General features: G+C 42.3%; 1 protein-coding gene across 8 annotated transcripts in view; it reads left to right on the top strand.

Annotated features, from left to right (window-relative positions):
- NDEL1 (nudE neurodevelopment protein 1 like 1) overlaps nucleotides 1-17,448 on the top strand; it is a 166,031-nt gene that overhangs the window by 17,910 nt on the left and 130,673 nt on the right. For all 8 annotated transcript variants that reach the window (XM_084838389.1, XM_084838384.1, XM_084838382.1 and 5 more), the window contains 6 exons: nucleotides 61-214; nucleotides 785-933; nucleotides 1,854-1,990; nucleotides 3,415-3,588; nucleotides 4,487-4,578; nucleotides 8,795-8,946. In XM_084838389.1, the coding sequence (XP_084694515.1) occupies nucleotides 61-214; nucleotides 785-933; nucleotides 1,854-1,990; nucleotides 3,415-3,588; nucleotides 4,487-4,578; nucleotides 8,795-8,946 (858 nt within the window). The remainder of the gene's footprint in view (nucleotides 1-60; nucleotides 215-784; nucleotides 934-1,853; nucleotides 1,991-3,414; nucleotides 3,589-4,486; nucleotides 4,579-8,794; nucleotides 8,947-17,448) is intronic.

Genomic DNA, 17,448 nt, shown 5'->3' with positions numbered 1-17,448 from the left:
TGACAAGATGGGGACATGGATGGAGTAATGCCCCATTCCTCGCCACCATTCCTCTTACAGTTTCCAGGAGGCCCGTGAAGAGCTGGCAGAATTTCAAGAGGGCAGCAGAGAACTGGAAGCAGAGTTGGAAGCCCAGCTGGTACAGGCTGAACAGAGGAACCGAGACTTGCAAGCAGACAACCAAAGATTGAAGCAGGAAGTGGAAACTTTAAAGGTAGTTTTTAGTAGTTCTGTTTTTCAGAAATGCAGTAGACTTAAGGGAGAAAAGGTCGCAGAGAAGAAAAATGTCCGAGTCATGCTGGATGATACTTCATTTGCCTTTATGCTAGGGTTTAGATCAGCAGTGGGCAACTTCTGGAGACCAGTTGCCCCCACTCATCCATGGAGAGGCTGCACCCTGCCACTGCATCACCAAATTTGCTGCTGAAATTCAGCAGTGTGACAATGTAGCAGGAAAAAGGGTTAATTTTTCTATAAAACTAGCCCTTTTTTGCTGCTGCACTGCCCAATTTCATCAGCAAATTGCTGTTTGCTTTTTCCTTGTATGAAGGAAAACAGCCCTTTTGTGCTGCTGTGTTACTGAATTTCAGTGGCAAATTTGGTGGCAGTAGGGGCCACAAAAAAGGAAAGGGGGGTGCACATGGGGCACATGTTGCCCACCCCTGGTTTAGATAAGTCACTAATTGTATCTGCAGATATGAATGTTTGTTTGATTAAAGTACTACCTTTAAGCTCTTGGTGTATTCAAATCAGTATAATTCTTAATTCTGTATTATGCTTTCAGGAGAAGCTTGAGCATCAGTATGCACAGAACTACAAGCAAGTGTCATTATTGGAAGATGACTTGAGCCAGACGCGGGCAATTAAAGACCAGCTTCATAAATATGTGAGAGAGCTAGAGCAATCCAATGATGACCTCGAGCGTGCTAAGAGGTAAGGGTCATCATGTTGATGGTAGTCAGTTCCCTACTTGAGGCAGGCACTTCCCTTGATACTGCCTTGTCACTCAGGTTTTTGTTCCAGTAGCTTCTAAAGAACCTTGTGTGCTATAAACAGCAAGTTCATAGTGATTTGGTTGTATAACTAAAACAGCCACAGTCTTTATCAGATTTTCAAAACCTTTCACTTGGTAGCCTCATGGGTAAGCAAGAAATATGAATGAATTTTGAAACTGTTCCAGAAGTCATGCATTAATACAAAAGGCAAGCAAGAATCATACTTTCCCCTTTGTCTTAGCCCCAGCCTTTACACATCAAACTCTTGCATAGTCCCTGTTAAGCAAAGCCTGACACCTAATTTGTGTAGTAGAATCTGTGGCTGATGTTGACTGTTTCTCCCTGGCATAATGACTAGGACTCAGAATATGCTCTTGGGAAAGTAGTCAACAATTTCTGCTCCTCTGGAGCTCCCCAGAGCTGGTTGGTGGTGCAAAGTTTACAACCTAAATAGTGTCTGAAGTGGTTTTTCTTTAAATGAAGTCTTACTCTCAGAGGTCACAGGACATCCTTGTGCATAAGCACCAAGAATGCTGACCCCATTTACCTGTGTGTGTTTGGTATGATACTTTGAGAAGTGGGTCTAGTAAGCTACTCATTTGGAAGGATTTTTTTTAGCTGGTTAATATGCTAATTGCTTGCTGGATTGGAGCCTATGTGAATTCACTGTTCACCTATTACTGGCAAGGAGATCTGCCATCCCACTCTGCATTGCCTTCATCAGCCTACACAGCTAGCTCCTGGGTTATCTTCCCAAATATGTTTGTTTGTGTTCTCTCATTGTCTGTTATTGAACTCTACTCATCTGTCTATTAAATGTATACCGAAATGCTGTATCCTCTGGATTTTTGTCTCTAGGGCCACAATTGTTTCCTTGGAAGACTTTGAACAAAGGCTAAATCAGGCCATAGAGAGAAATGCCTTTTTGGAAAGTGAGTTGGATGACAAGGAATCTCTGCTAGTTTCTGTACAAAGGCTGAAGGATGAAGCAAGAGGTACTGCTTAATTTACAGCTTCTGCTTAGTTTCTTAATGAAGATGGTGTCTGGCTGTCAAAGGTTGCAGGTGCACCTTCTAGTGAAGGAATGAAGAAAGATGTAACCTGAGGCACAACTCTAAACCATATCTAATATATTTAGTGTTAATAAACTTGCAAATGTTTCATGGAAACAGCAAAAACAAAATTATTTGAATCATTTTCAGACATGATCATTATTTTATTATTTATTTATTTATTTATTTTATTTTTCTGTAACGCCCAGTAGCCAAAGCTCTCTGGGTGGTTCTAGGCAAAGTTCTGTCTGTTTTCTGTGGTGGGTATCATGTTCCAGAATAGGGTCTAGACTTGATCTATTCGTCATTGAACCAAATATAATAAATATTCCCACTCAGACTGACAGTGTGTGTATGGGACATGTGTGCCCTGTTGCACGCATGTTCTCAGTGGGAGCAGACAAGATTCGATGTGGGAGTGACTTTGAAACCCATCTGTATTCTTGTAATTTCCTGGGGAAATCCCTGGTTTATAGAACATTTCTCAAAATGGGTTGCAGCAGTCTGGAGATTAGTAGGACTGCAGAATGCAGCATTCTGAGATGGTGCCAAAGGGGTTCAATATTCTTAGTGTAGTTTATCCTACAGTCTGAGCCTGAAGCCCTGCTCCACATATTTGTATGCCCATAGGCAGCAAGAGCCAGTCTCTGTCGCCCAAGATTGGCTGCAAAAATGTAGTGAGAAAAAACTAGGCTCAGATGGGGGACCAGTGGGATTAGACTCTCTCCCCATCTTCAGAGCCTCAATCTGAGTCAGGCCCAAGTGCTGTGCCCTATACATGTTCCAAGTAAAGCATTTCAGTTCTTTAGAGGGTATAGCTGGCAAGACATTGTGTGTGTACACACTTTATAGACTTGGGTTCTTTGACATTTTGTCAAAAGAGCACCTTTTCTGCAAAGTAAGTGTAAGATGCCACTCAAGACATGAATCAGTTGACTGTGACTGGCAAGCAGATGTATGACTGCCAGGGTGCACATTCACATTGGCCCTCTTGGCATCAAAGCTTGTAGCCAGATGCATCCCCATTAGTCTACAGAGAGGGCAGGGAAACAGATAGTTTATTTGATTGGCACTTTCCCTGTGCTTAAGGGCTATTAATTAACACTGTTTCTGTGTACTTTACTCAATGGGGATTGCTTATTATTGGCTTAGGCTCTAGTGCAAAGGATGTGTGTCCTGTTTAGGCTTTGAGATGAAGGCATGCAGAGCTGCAGCCAATGTTCAGTTTTTGTGTCTTGGAGACATGAACTGACATATAAGAGTGTCTACGGAATGAGTCAAACAGAAGGATGAATGGGATGGGAATGGGGATGTGTATTTTCAATGCTAGGACACACACATCTGCAATATTTTCTTCAAATTTTCAGATTTAAGGCAAGAACTAGCAGTACGGGAAAGACAACAGGAAGTAACCCGGAAGTCAGCTCCTAGTTCCCCAACCCTCGACTGTGAGAAGATGGATTCAGCTGTCCAAGCTTCACTCTCGCTGCCAGCAACACCTGTTGGTAAAGGCTGTGAGAACAGCTTTCCTTCTCCAAAAGGTAGAAGACACACATGCACATGTTGTGAATGTTTGTGTTGCTTACATTGCATATGGATATAGAGCCAAGTTTGGAGCCATCATTTACACTGCAGCTGTACTGCAGCCCACAGCTCTTGCATAGTTGTAGTTTTACTATTTGAGAAATGTTGTGCCAGTTTCAGCCAGAATAGAAATTAGAGAACAATTTTTAAACCATATAAGCAAACAGATCCATCCTTGTATGTATATATATGTCTTATTTCCCCTTTGCCTCAGTTCTGAATACAAAATTCTATCTCATAGAATAGTAATATAGATTGGGAGAATGTGGCATAAGGATTTAAAGGACTGTCAGTGGGAGTTGGACTTCAGAAATATATATGGTGTGAGATATGTCGTCCGTCCCCCCCCCCATTCATATACTGAGGCAGATCAGCCTAGTCTTATTCTTGGTTTGTACAGTGTGATCTATGTTTAGAGTTGCAAAGGAAGATGTTCTGATGGTTTGTATCTAGAACAGGGGAATGCAACCTGCTGCCCTCCAAATGTTTTGGACTAGAATTCACACCATCCCCAGCCAGCATGGCCAGTGGTCAGGGATTATCGGAGTTGTAGTCCAAAATGTCTGGAGGACACCAGGTTATCTACCCCTGATTTAGAAAGTGATCAAACAGCTCAATTTTGCTGAGAGAAGCTGGATTGGGTGGCATGCATGGGACTGCATTATTCTTGACCCCCAGACTCAGACAAGGTATAGCTACCCTAGACAGTTGGTATGGCAACCATTTCTTGGGGCCAGAAAATCATGAAGAGGGGATGCCCTCCATTTCCTGTTTTTTTCCATCCTGAATGCTTGGATTTCGTGCATTTGTCAATCTGTGTGACTACCCTGTTGCCTTTGTGGGGTTTTTTTGCAGCTATTCCTAATGGCTTTGGTACCAGCCCCCTTACTCCGTCTGCCAGGATATCTGCTCTCAACATCGTGGGTGATCTCCTAAGGAAAGTGGGGGTAAGAACATTGACTTGCACCATGCAGGACTCCTTTGCTATCTTGGAGATTTCCAGGCTTAAGTTTGTTTAAACACAACCTAAGACTCTTCCTAGATCCAATCACACATTCATATTGGTTACACATTTTGATATGAGCTGGAAGTCAAGGGACCTTTCTAAGACTGTAAACAAAGTAGAAAAGTTTAAGTGATGCAAGTGTACTTATTTATTATTTTATATATAATAATTATATGCTGCTTACAGAGTTGCGAAGGCCCAGAAAAAACATGGAAAAATTCAGAAAAAAACAGTTTTTTCCCCAAGGACCACTTTTGGGGGATTTTTTACGAAAAACTAAAATGTTTGGAAATAATGAAACCATGAGGAAAATGTTTTTTTTATCATCTCTGTAAGATTCTCAGCATAGTTATTTCTTCCATTCCTTATTAAAATTATTGATCTAATGTATCTTTTACTGATAGACATTTAATGATGCTCCAAGTCATGTTGCGTTTCCAAACATGTGAATAGAGTCACCATGTTCTTGACAGTTTGGGTTTTGTTCTACAGAGTCCTGTGTTTCTGGGCTTGTTCTGGTTAGATGCTATGGCAGTCAATTAATGTAGTTCTAATCTAAAACTAACATGTGAAAAGAAAACTCTGTAGGTTATCCCACCACTGTCATCAGATGTGACGGAACAGCATGTGGGTTATCCCACCTGTTTCTTTTCTTTTTTTAATGAATGTTGAGGCTTGGGTCTATAGAACTCACTGCCACAGTTTTTAATACAGATTTCATCACTAGGCAATGCTGCCTGAGCTATAAAAACCTTTTAATTGCTTCCACTAGAAGAAACCCTCTCTACCTAAAAGAATCTCAGTAGCCTCTACCACTAAGAGACCACCTTTCAAAATGAACAACAAATAAGAAGTTCATTAACAGAAATTATTTACAAAACTGAATAAAATGTCACTCTTCAAATAAAAGGTTGACATTACTTAAAGGTTCTTAAATATGGTTGCTTACCATTCCTAAGCTGAGTGTTTCCCAGTTAAATAAAATCTCGATAGCTTTTCCTTCCTCTAAGGAAGGAATTCCTCTAAGCTCCACTCACAGATTCCTCTAAGCTCCACCCACAAACAGGATCAGGTTTAGGAATTTCCCTAAACTTCCTTACAAATAGGAACAGATGCTGTAAACCAGTCTTCCTCTGCCTCCAGGTCTTCCTGCTTCTTCTGGCTTCTAGGATGCTTCAGGTGTTTCAAGGATTACTTGCTGATGTTCCCTCTGGTCAGACATTAAATTGGAATCGAAAATATGTTATATATACAGTCAGGGCCAGAAATATTGGAACAAGGATAACTGTTTTGGCAGTTGGCCTCTGTACACCACCACATTGAAGTTGAAAGTCAGGACTTCCAGCTGTAATTCAAGGGGCTTGACAAAAGTGGGGCACTAACCATTCAGGAAGGACAGCCAGGGGCATACACACACACCCATCGTTGGTGGCTCATAAGTAATGGAACGAATGGCTGACAAGCAGCTGCATGGCCAGGTGTGGCCTGTTTCCTGGGTACCCCATGACCAATCAAGCAGAGAAAAGGCCTGGAGGTGGTTCTGAGTGTGACATTTGCATTTAATAGCTGTTCGCTGGAACTCCCAACATGCGGTCCAAAGAGGTGTCCATGCGAGTGAAGGAGGCCATCATTAGGCCGAGGAAACAAAATAAACCCATCAGAGAGATAGCAAAAACAGTGGGAGTGGCCAGTCCAACAGTTTGGAACATCCTGAAAAAGAAGGAATTAACTTCCAAGCTCAGCAACAGCAAAAGGCCTGGCAGACCACGGAAGACAACTAAAGTGGATGACCGCAGACTTCTGCTCATGGTGAAGAGGAACCCTTTCACAACATCTAGCCAGGTCAAGAACGCTCTTGTGGAGGTAGGCATGTCATTGTCAACATCTACAGTCAAGAGATGGCTTTATAAATGTAAATACAGAGGCTTCACAACAAGGTGCCAACCACTGGTAACGCTCAAAAACAGACAGGCCAGATCAGCCTTTGCCAGCAAACACCTGAAAAAGCCTGCCCAGTTCTGGAATAAGATTCTTTGGACTGATGAAACCAAGATTAACTTGTACCAGATGATGGGAAGAGAAAAGTATGGAGAAGAAAAGGAACAGCTCATGATCCAAAGCATACCACATCATCTGTCAAACATGGTGGAGGCAGTGTTATGGCATGTGCATGTATGGCTGCCAATAGAACTGGGTCCCTGGTGTTTATTGATGACCTGACTGCTGAGAAAAGCAGCAGGATGAATTCTGAAGTGTATAGGGCTATACTTTCTGCTCAGATTCAGCCGAATGCTGCCAAACTGATAGGACACCGCTTCATACTGCAGATGGATAACCCAAAACATACAGCAAAAGCTACCCAGGAGTTTCTCAAGGCAAAGTAGTGGGATATTCTTCAATGGCCAAGTCAGTCACCTGATCTCAGCCCAGTAGCGCTTGCTTTTCACTTACTGAAGACAAGACTGAAGGCAGAAAGACCCACAAACAAGCAGCAGCTGAAGGCAGCTGGAGTAAAGGCCTGGCAAAGCATCTCGAGGGAGGGAACTCTGCATTTGGTCATGTCCATGGGTTCCAGACTTCAGGCAGTCATTGACTGCAAAGGATTTTCATCCAGGTATTAAAGGCGATCCTTAAGTTTGAAATGATGTTGGTTTGTTCCATTACTTATGAGCCACCAACGATGGGTGTGTGTGTATGCCACTGGCTGTCCTTCCTGAATGGTTAGTGCCCCACTTTTGTGCAACCCCTTGAATTACAGCTGAAAGTCCTGACTTCGCTCCCATCTGGGTGTGTTTCCTTTCAACTTCAATGTGGTGGTGTACAGAGGCCAACTGTCAGAACAGTTATCCTTGTTCCAATATTTCTGGCCCTGACTGTATCTTGGTTTGGGGATAAAATTACCTTTTATTTTATTTATTACATTTATATCCCATGTATTAACTTTTGAAGCATAGTTTATTCAGGCAATATTTACAAATTTACTAACTGAGTTTCCTTTTAAAAGTTTTAAAATATAATGATAATTTTATGAACAACCATGATATTCCTAAAGCAGACTTCTCCAACTTGGTACCCTCCAGATGTTTTGGACTACAATGCCCAGCATTCTTGACCATTGGCCATGCTGCCTGAGGCTGATGGGAGATGAAGTCTAAAATATCCAGAGGGCACCAGGTTGGGGAAAGCTGTCCTAAAGCAAAAATGTGAATTTAGATCTGTAAAGAGCACTAAAAAAAACCCCATAAGTATTGCTTATTTTTCCATTTCCCCCCAAATTTCTATTTTTTCCAGGAAAAAAATCAGAAAAAAACATGTATTTTTCCACAGTTTCAACATTTCTGGAAATTTTACATCTCTGGCTGCTTAATATAATAAAATCTCTAAGCAGTTTACACTAACATGCATATGTAATACAATAAAACAACCTAAATTAAATAAATATTACAACAAAACAACAATAAAACAGAGCACTATTGCTAAGGCTACAATCTGATGCATACCTGCTTTCCAACATTTCTACTTCCCTTGCAACAAATACCTCTAGGACTGCTTCCAGTTTTTCAAGCTGTTCTCTTGAAAGGCGCAAATTGCAGTTCCCACTAAACTTTTTGAAGGACAAGCGAGTGGCTGCTGTTTAGGGAATTTCTGTGCTGCAGAAACATGGCCTGTCATCGTATTTGGAAAACCAATTCGTATTCAAGTGCATACTCTAAAACTCAGTAGCTCTTACTTAAAGGTTAAAGGTAAAGGTGTCCCCAACCAGTCGTGTCCGACTCTAGGGTGTGGTGCTCATCTCCATTTCTAAGCCGAAGAGCCAGCGCTGTCCGAAGACGCTTCCGTGGTCATGTGGCCGGCATGACTGAACACCCAGGTGCACGGAACGCTGTTACCTTTCCCGCTGAAGCAGTACCTATTTATTTACTTGCAATTTCTTGCTTTCAAACTGCTAGGTTGGCAGAAGCTGGGACTGAAGACGGGAGCTCACTCCGTCACGCAGCACTCGGGTCTCGAATGTTTGACTGCACGAAGTCTGGTCCTGAGTCATTCCTCAGTCTTTTTATTGTGTTGACTCTGCTGATGTTGATTATGCTTTCTCTATTCACTCATCAAGGTGAATTTCTTTTAATAAAGATCTCTGTTTCTCATTCCTTTCTCAGGCCTTGGAATCCAAATTAGCTGCTTGTAGAAACTTTGCAAAGGACCAGGCATCACGGAAATCTTACGTTTCAGGGAACATAAACAGCAGCATGATCAACAGCAATGGCATGAAGTTCTGTCATTCAGGACATACGACATTCTACGACAAAGCGTAAGTTTAGGTTATACTTGGGGGGTTGCCAAGGTTGCATTCTAATTGCAAAAGTTCTCCACCTTTTGGTCACGGAGCCTCTTTCTTGTGGATGTACACTACAGTCTCTGGGAAGCACGTCATCTACACACCCCTGTTAAATCAGAGAACAGGATATTTTTCCCCCTTCTGAGGATGGGAACAGCTTTCATATTCTCCAGGTTGTAGTACTGCTAGGAAGCTGGGATGGCAACCCAAAGCAAGTTACAAGGGGTCCTTCAAGTGTTAAGCTAGGGTGGGGAGAATGTTCCTATCATACAGGGCTACATCACTTCAAAGTAAGAAGGGCTCAAGGTCAGAAGTGCTTCGCTTATTGTGGCATTTCATGCTTTGGTTCCTCCCAAGATAAAATAAGATTTTCAAGTGAAGAACAACTGACTCTTTAACTGCCATCAGTTAGTAACTTCTGTATTTGTAAGTATTGATTTGTATACTGTCAGCCATGTTCCTATTCTTTCATGCACTTTTGCCTTTCATGGTGATAACTTGGTTTGGGATCAGTGTACCTAAAACAAATCTATTTATTAAAATATTTGTAACACTGCCCCCACCCCAGTTGACTAAGTTTCCAACATGGCTAGCAAGATATACTAGAAACAATATGAAATCATACCAAAACTTAAAACACCTTATAAATACTAATTACCAGAAACGTTAAACAAAGCAGCAGAAACAAGAAAAGGAGCTAACTGGGGCAACAGAAAAGTCCACCAGAATAGGGCTGTGTTGGGCTTACTGGCTCATCTAAGAGCCAGTAAGCAAGGTGAAGTTCCTTAGGGAGGAAGTCCTGTCCCACATCATCTCATCACCGTACGTCAGGTGGACCTTAAAGTATCTTGGGCTGAGCTTGTTTATGGCTTTAACAGTCAAAACCAGCACTTCAAGTTTGTCCTAGAAATGAACTGGGAGTCGGCCAGGGAAGTTACTGCAAAATAGCTTCCAGCATCTCCATTTTGAACCAATTACAGTCTCTCACCGTTTTTCAAAGGCAGCCCCTCACAGATCACATAAGAACATTCTAATATAGATGTGATAAAGCTTGAATAACCACTCTTCAGAAATTTTGTGTAGAAGCTCTGTTGGCTACATTTGTTCCTGGCTGATTGGTGTTCCCTGTATAGCTTGCAGACCATGCTGCATCCTGGAAATTTGCGCATTGGCTTGCAGATGCACTTAGTACCAACGTGAACATCGGCCTGTAGTTTGCAGCCCACCACTGCAGCAGAAAAAAAAACCTAGCATGATTGCTTCATGGTTTCAAAAACTAAGGCAAGCTTCTTAACACCCACATTTACTATCTTGAGCCGTGCTGTGAACAATAAGCAGATTGTAAGGTGGGAAGGGTCACTCTTAATCAGGTTCCCATGGTACCAGTTTGCTTGGCTGCTTTGTGTCATGCAAGGTGTGGTTGACCCTCCAAAAGTATTCAAGGGTTATGTATATTTTATAATGCCCCTCTGTTGCTGCACCAGAGTCTTCCATCATGTACTTTGTGTACTCCATTCTGCATAAGCTCATCTCATGCGTGCGTTATTTGTCTTTCACTCTTTTCTCTCTGCTTTCTACTGTGCTGATCCCTACATTTGCATCAACCTGGCTCTCATCCTCCAGATTCCTCCCCAAGACCCTCTTCAGCAAAGCTTTCCTCAAACCTGACTCATTGAATTGGCTTGAACTTCTGCAACCACCAGACTTCCTTCTGTGTGATCCTCATTATTCATTTGTCATCTCTGACCTCTCCCTCCATTTTGTCATATTCCATTTAATGTAGACGACAGGAATTCTGTGTTATGTACAGTAACTAACACATGTGGAGCAATATAAGTGTTAAAATAGTAATAGTAGGTAGCTGCAGCTCTCTTTTTAGACAGTAGTTAGGTATATACTGACTAAAGAAAGGACAGTATATCTGGGAAACAAAACCCTACTGTGAAACATATACCGTAAAATAAGTATACAGGCTCTTCTTGGGCCAGAAGGACATGAGCTATTCAAGTGACCCAGAAGCTTGCAGATAAGCATCAAAGACCACCTCTTTTCTCAGTTGCTTCTGCTTTTGGCCCGGTGTTGGCACTTGATGGCCTTGCATCATGTCCCTCTTCCTGTGCTGCATCCCCTTGTCCCCCTCCTCTTCCCCCTCTGTTAAGTTCAACCATGAACTATTTTTGTGGAGTTGAACACCAAATTGGGAATTGGCCACCATCACCACATTGCCATGCAGGCTAGTGCTGGGCTATAGATTGCCATGGCATGGAAAGTGAACTCAGGCATGCCCTTTCTTCTTGTCCTCCCCTTTCTCTCTTCTCTCTCTCTCTAGCCCCTGTAGTCTTCTCCCTGCCCCCAATTGTCGCTGGATCCTGAAACAACCACGTATGCTTGTGGACCCAACCCAATCTGCTGCTGCCGCCGCCTTATGAATGGCCTGTGGTTGGGTGGTGGGACTGCCTGAGGTAACTTGCTCGTTGCTGTATTGCTGGCTTTGCTCCTGTTCTGCTAGTCGCATTGTATGCACTGTTGGCTCCCTGTGATGCATTGGAGTTGAGTGGCCACCAAAACGATCTGGTGGGAAGAGTACTGTGCTGCTGACTGAGTCACAAGAACAACCAGTTAAGTGTTCCTTGTACAGGAAGTTTATTGAAGCCAGCGTGATGTCATTGCTGTTGAGGCTTGGAACTGAGAGAGCTTAGGTGGAGTTCGTAACTTAGGCTGAATCCGACAATAAATTTGGTTAGTGAGGTGGTGTCATTCAAGGCTGAGAGCTTCACCTCTGGACAAATGGGCGGTGGTTGAGATGACATCGTGCAAAGTCTTTTTTGAGCTCTTCCTCTGTACATCCTTGCCAAAAGAGTACAGTTGGGTGTGTTCCTTGCTTTGAGTGCAGTTCAGAACAAGTTTGAATGCACACAATTCTGTTGTGGCATGAGTGCCATCAGCAGAGCATGCATTGGATCCCAGTCCAAGGCAGAATTGCATGAGGTCTGCTTTGTACCTTGCATTAGCTTGGCATTAATGTACCACTTTCTCAAATTCTAGACACAACTGTCTTGCTGACTTTGTACTAACTACTGCTAAAAATCTCGGTGAGCCCTCCCCAGACCATTGACTTTGGTACCAGAAATATATACAATAAATGTGAATGCACATGTGCAGGCAGAGGCCCTGTGCAATGTCAGCAAAGAGGAAATTGAAAGACCTTTTGTTTAAATATGTTCCCAAAGCAAGGTAGACATGTAGGTAGTAAATTGCATTGATTCTTTGCAGTTCTAACTTTGCTGCTGTTGTGCTGTTTGCTGGAATATGGAAAGCATTTCCTTCTTTTGGGCTTAAGGACTGGTTCTTAAATTGGCTCCAAGAATTCACTGGTAGCTTCAACTTTATTTTTTTACTTCTGAAAATGCTTCTGGTGCAACTTGTGTTTTTTATATGAATTGTTTCCATCTCTCCTTTCTGGATAGGTCAGATTCCCTGCGTATTTCATGGGTAACTGCAACTGTTTGTTGTGATGAGCTTGCCTGATGCTTGGAGATGAATGTGTGTTGTCCATCATGGGTATGGGGCTGAGAAACTAACCTTGTGGCTGTTCTTTGAATTGGTTTTTGTCATGTAACTAGATTTATAGGTTTCATGTAACAAGAGTTCCAGTCTTTTGTTGGACGCTGTCCTCTTCATGCATGCCCTTTGAGTGGAATAAGTAATGTGTGTCAGAACTGAAATGTGTGCTATACAGAGATCTATAACTTCTTGGGCAAAGGGGTGGGTGGGAATTGGAGCCATGAAAAAACAGCTTCTGTGCCACCTTTTTCCTCAGGAAAAAAGGAAATTTGAGGACAAAATTAAACACATGCATTTCTATCAGTTCAAAACTTACTTTAATATAAAATCATGATATATGTTAGCACTTAGAATTGTACTGTTTGATATGTTTATGAAGTTTAAAATGATAAATGTCTAAGTTGTACTAGTTGTATTCAATCAATAATTACAAATATACCACAGAGATTGAGCAGCAAACTGCTGATCCTTACAATATTTAAGCATATCTAGGTTTTTGCCAGTTGGAAAAATAAGACCAAAAATAGAATTTAAAACCAAAATCATCAACAGTGTAATAAACAAAAGGAAGTCTTTATTATTTGGGCTTTGAAACAGTCTCCATTCCACAGTCAGCATTACCCAGAAACAATACAAAAGACCTGTAGGGGTGACATGGGATAAATAAACACCCCGCAAGCAATTACCCTTCTTTCAGACTGCTTGTTGTTGTTGTTCAGTCGTTCAGTCGTGTCCGACTCTTCGTGACCCCATGGACCATAGCACGCCAGGCCTTCCTGTCCTGCGCTCTCTCCCGGAGCGTGCCCAAGTTCATATTCACCGCATCCGTGATGCTATCTAGCCATCTCATCCTCTGCCGTCCCCTTCTCAATTTGCCTTCAGTCTTTCCCAGCATCAGGGTCTTTTCCAGGGAGTTTTCTCTTCGCATTAGGTGGCCAAAATATTGGAGCTTCAGCTTCATTATCTGTCCTTCCAATGAGCACTCAGGGTTGATTTCCTTTAGGATGGACTGATTTGACCTCCTTGCAGTCCAGGGCACTCGTAAGAGTCTTCTCCAGCACCACAGTTCGAAAGCATCCATTCTTCGGCGCTCAGCCTTCCTTATAGTCCAGCTCTCACAGCCATACATTACTACTGGGAAAACCATAGCTTTGATTAGACGGACCTTTGTCGGCAAGGTGATGTCTCTGCTTCTTACTATGCTGTCTAGGTTTGCCATAGCTTTCCTCCCAAGGAGCAAGCGTCTTTTAATTTCATGGCTACAGTCACCATCTGCGGTGATCTTGGAGCCCAAGAAAGTAAAATCTGTCACTGCTTCCATTTCTTCCCCTTCTATATGCCAGGAAGTGATAGGGCCAGATGACATGATCTTAGTTTTTTTAATGTTGAGTTTCAAACCAGCTTTTGCACTCTCCTCTTTCACCCTCAACAAGAGGCTCTTGAGATCCTCTTCGCTTTCTGCCATTAGGGTGGTATCGTCTGCATATCGGAGGTTGTTGATAATTCTCCCAGCAATCTTAATTCCGACCTGTGATTCATCCAACCCGGCATTTCTCATGATGTACTCTGCATATAAGTTAAATAAGCAGGGTGACAATATGCAGCCTTGTCGTACTCCTTTCCCAATTTTGAACCAATCGGTTGTTCCATGTCTGGTTCTTACTGTTGCTTCTTGACCCTCGTACAGGTTTCTCAGGAGACAGGTAAGGTGGTCTGGTACTCCCATCACTTTCAGAATTTGCCACAGTTTGTTGTGATCCACACAATCAAAGGCTTTAGCGTAGTCAATGAAGCAGAAATAGACGTTTTTCTGGAATTCTCTTGCTTTCTCCATGATGCAGCGAATGTTGGCGATTTGATCTCTAGTTCCTCTGCCTCTTCTAAACCCAGCTTGTACTTCCGGTACTTCTCGGTTCACACACTGCTGAAGCCTAGCTTGTAGGATTTTGAGCATCACCTTGCTGGCATGTGAAATGAGCGCAATGGTGCCGTAGTTTGAACACTCTTTGGCGTTGCCCTTCTTTGGAATTGGAATGTAAACTGACCTTTTCCAGTCTTGTGGCCACTGTTGAGTGTTCCAGATTTGTTGGCATATTGAATGCAGCACTTTAACAGCATCATCTTTTAGGATTTTAAATAGCTCAGCTGGAATACTGTCATCTCCGCTAGCTTTGTTGTTACTAATGCTTCCTAAGGCCCACTTGACTTCACTCTCTAGGATGTCCGGCTCAAGTTCAGTGACCGCACTATCATGGCTATCAGGGACATTCAGATCTTTCCTGTATAGTTCTTCTGTGTATTCTTGCCACCTCTTCTTAATCTCATCTGCTTCTGTTAGGTCCCTGCCTTCTTTGTCCTTGATCATGCCCGTCTTTGCACAAAACGTTCCCTTGAGATCTCCAATTTTCTTGAAGAGATCTCTAGTCTTTCCCATTCTGTTGTTTTCCTCGATTTCTTTGCATTGTTCATTTAAGAAGGCCTTCTTGTCTCTTCTTGCTATTCTCTGGAACTCTGCATTCAGTTGGGTATATCTTCCCCTTTCTCCCTTGCTTTTCGCTTCCCTTCTTTCGTGAGCTACTTGTAAAGCCTCATCAGACAGCCACTTTGCTTTCTTGCATTTCTTTTTCTTTGGGACGGATTTCGTTGCTGCCTCCTGAACAATGTTACGGACCTCTGTCCATAGTTCCTCAGGCACTCTGTCTATCAGGTCTAATCCCTGAAATCTATTCCTCACCTCCACTGTATATTCATCAGGGATATGATTTAGGTCATACCTGAACGGTTTAGTGGTTTTCCCGACGTTCTTCAATTTAAGCCGAAATTTTGCAAGAAGCAGCTCATGATCTGAGCCACCGTCAGCTCCAGGTCTTGTTTTTACTGACTTTATGGAGCTTCTCCATCTTTGGCTGCAAAGGACATAATCAAGAAATAATGAGTTTCTGCAGTCTAATAGATCAGTGTTTGAGACTATCAATAAATCTGGCTATTGAGCTAATTTTATAAGAACATAAAACTCTAATAACATTTAACTCTTTAGTCATTATCGTACACACAGTAAGGATCATGTAGCAGACTATTGTGGAAGGTGGGGTAAAAATACTATAAAGCACATAAAACTAAATTTGAAAAATAGAATATATCCTTGAAAATATCACAATCAGAATATATTTCGGAAGGTGAATAGATTTCAGTTCCGTACCTTCTTTTTTTTCTCCATGGACTTCAGTAAACTGAAGGTTTGCATGGATTAAAACAAGCTTTTCTACTCCTTTGCATGTTAGCTTGTTAATGAAACATCATTTGTTTCATCATTTGGCGTGCACATTTCTTAACAGTCTATTTTCTTTCACATGCTGCAGAAGGTGGGAGGAATCTGATGCAGGCTTTGAGAGTTGTGTCTACAGGACACAATTGCCAGTTTTGTAGATTAGAAAGTATGTTGAAAGAGTAAGGTTTAGCTAACACAATATTTTAAGCACTTCAATCACTCTAAAAGAAAATAATTTATGAGTGTCTTTTCAATTTTCCCTCATGTCCATTTTTTTCCCAATAAAAATGGAGGAGAAAGGCTGTAGGATGTTGTCCCATCCCCCCAATCATTCCATCTTTTCCCTGACACAGGCTGTGATTTCTAATTTTGAGGAAAGGAGGTATGCCACAAGTGAGGGCCCTGGAGAGATTTTGTCTCCCCATACTGATGCAACATTTGCTGTAACATCAGGAAGGCAGAGGGAGGTTTTATGTGAGGGACATCAGCAGCCTAGGTCTGCTAGAAATGGCTGGCTTCAACAGTTATCTACTGTTTAGGACAATCTATACAGAAGGATCCTATTATATCAGAGCTGCAGTTCAGCAGATGGCTTGGATTTGGGCAGTTTTGTGCCACAGTTCTTGGTTGGTCCTTCTGGGCTAGCCTAGTAGTTTCTCATGGTTTTAGTGAGCCAGCCTAGTGGCCTCAGGCTAGCCTTGGAATACCAGCAATTAAGAAACTATTAATCTGTCTTGTTTGATAGGAGGCTTACATCACTGTTATTTAGCTCATTTTGGAAAAATCCAGTTGCCCCAGGAATCCATTAGGTACCTGCTATGCAGAACTGTACAACTGACCAAGATAGGCTAACTCTATTGATTCTACTCTGTTCAGTGCCAAGTGCATTTTCATATTTAGGATGCAAGTCTCCAACTGCAGTGTAGACAGGAATACCCCATATCCAGCATGGAACCAGCCATGTGATTGGGAGAATATTTTTAAAATAACTCTTTAGCAGGGTTCATTTTAGTGACAAGATTTTATTTTCAGCATCAGGCCAAGCCAAAATATTGTTTTGTTTCAAAAAGTGTCTGAAGCCAATTGCAAACTAGAAATAACATCAGGCACAGAGGGCTGTATGTGAGCTTTGTGGATAACACTTTGTGAGGGTATCTGGGAATATTGGTCACCAGATTCCAGGCTCTGTAGGAGTTAGTTTCCTCTACAGTGTTAGGCCGCGTTTGGATGTCAGTTTAGGCCATGGTAGCTTAATAAGCTACTCACAGTAGTTTATTTTTGAAATAGTCCATGATGCCCCTAATGGGCTAATAAGTTACTGTGGGCTAATAAGCTACTGTGAACAGCTTATTAAGCTACTATGCGTAATCTGAGTCATTCCCCTGTCCTGCTGCAGTCCTCCCACCTGAGCAGTGGTGCTGTTTCACCCATTGACAACATACAGGGGCTTAATTCAGCACTTCCAGCATCAGAAGGGGGTGGTAGGTGTAAAGCTCTGGAATTTTGCAGGATCTGGACAAAACATCATACACAGCCTCCCCTAGACAGGAGGCACACAATGAACCATCAAAACCTCGCGCGGTCACACAAAAAGAGCAAAAACACTGCACCCTCCAAATCTAAAAAGTGCTCATCCCCCCCCC

Source organism: Heloderma suspectum, chromosome 2, assembly GCF_057233095.1.
Source record: "Heloderma suspectum isolate Gila_16-S chromosome 2, 16-S_ref, whole genome shotgun sequence".
Lineage (NCBI taxonomy): Eukaryota > Metazoa > Chordata > Lepidosauria > Squamata > Helodermatidae > Heloderma > Heloderma suspectum.
The sequence above is the reverse complement of the archived record's forward strand: the minus strand, read 5'-3'. Positions and strand labels throughout refer to the sequence as shown.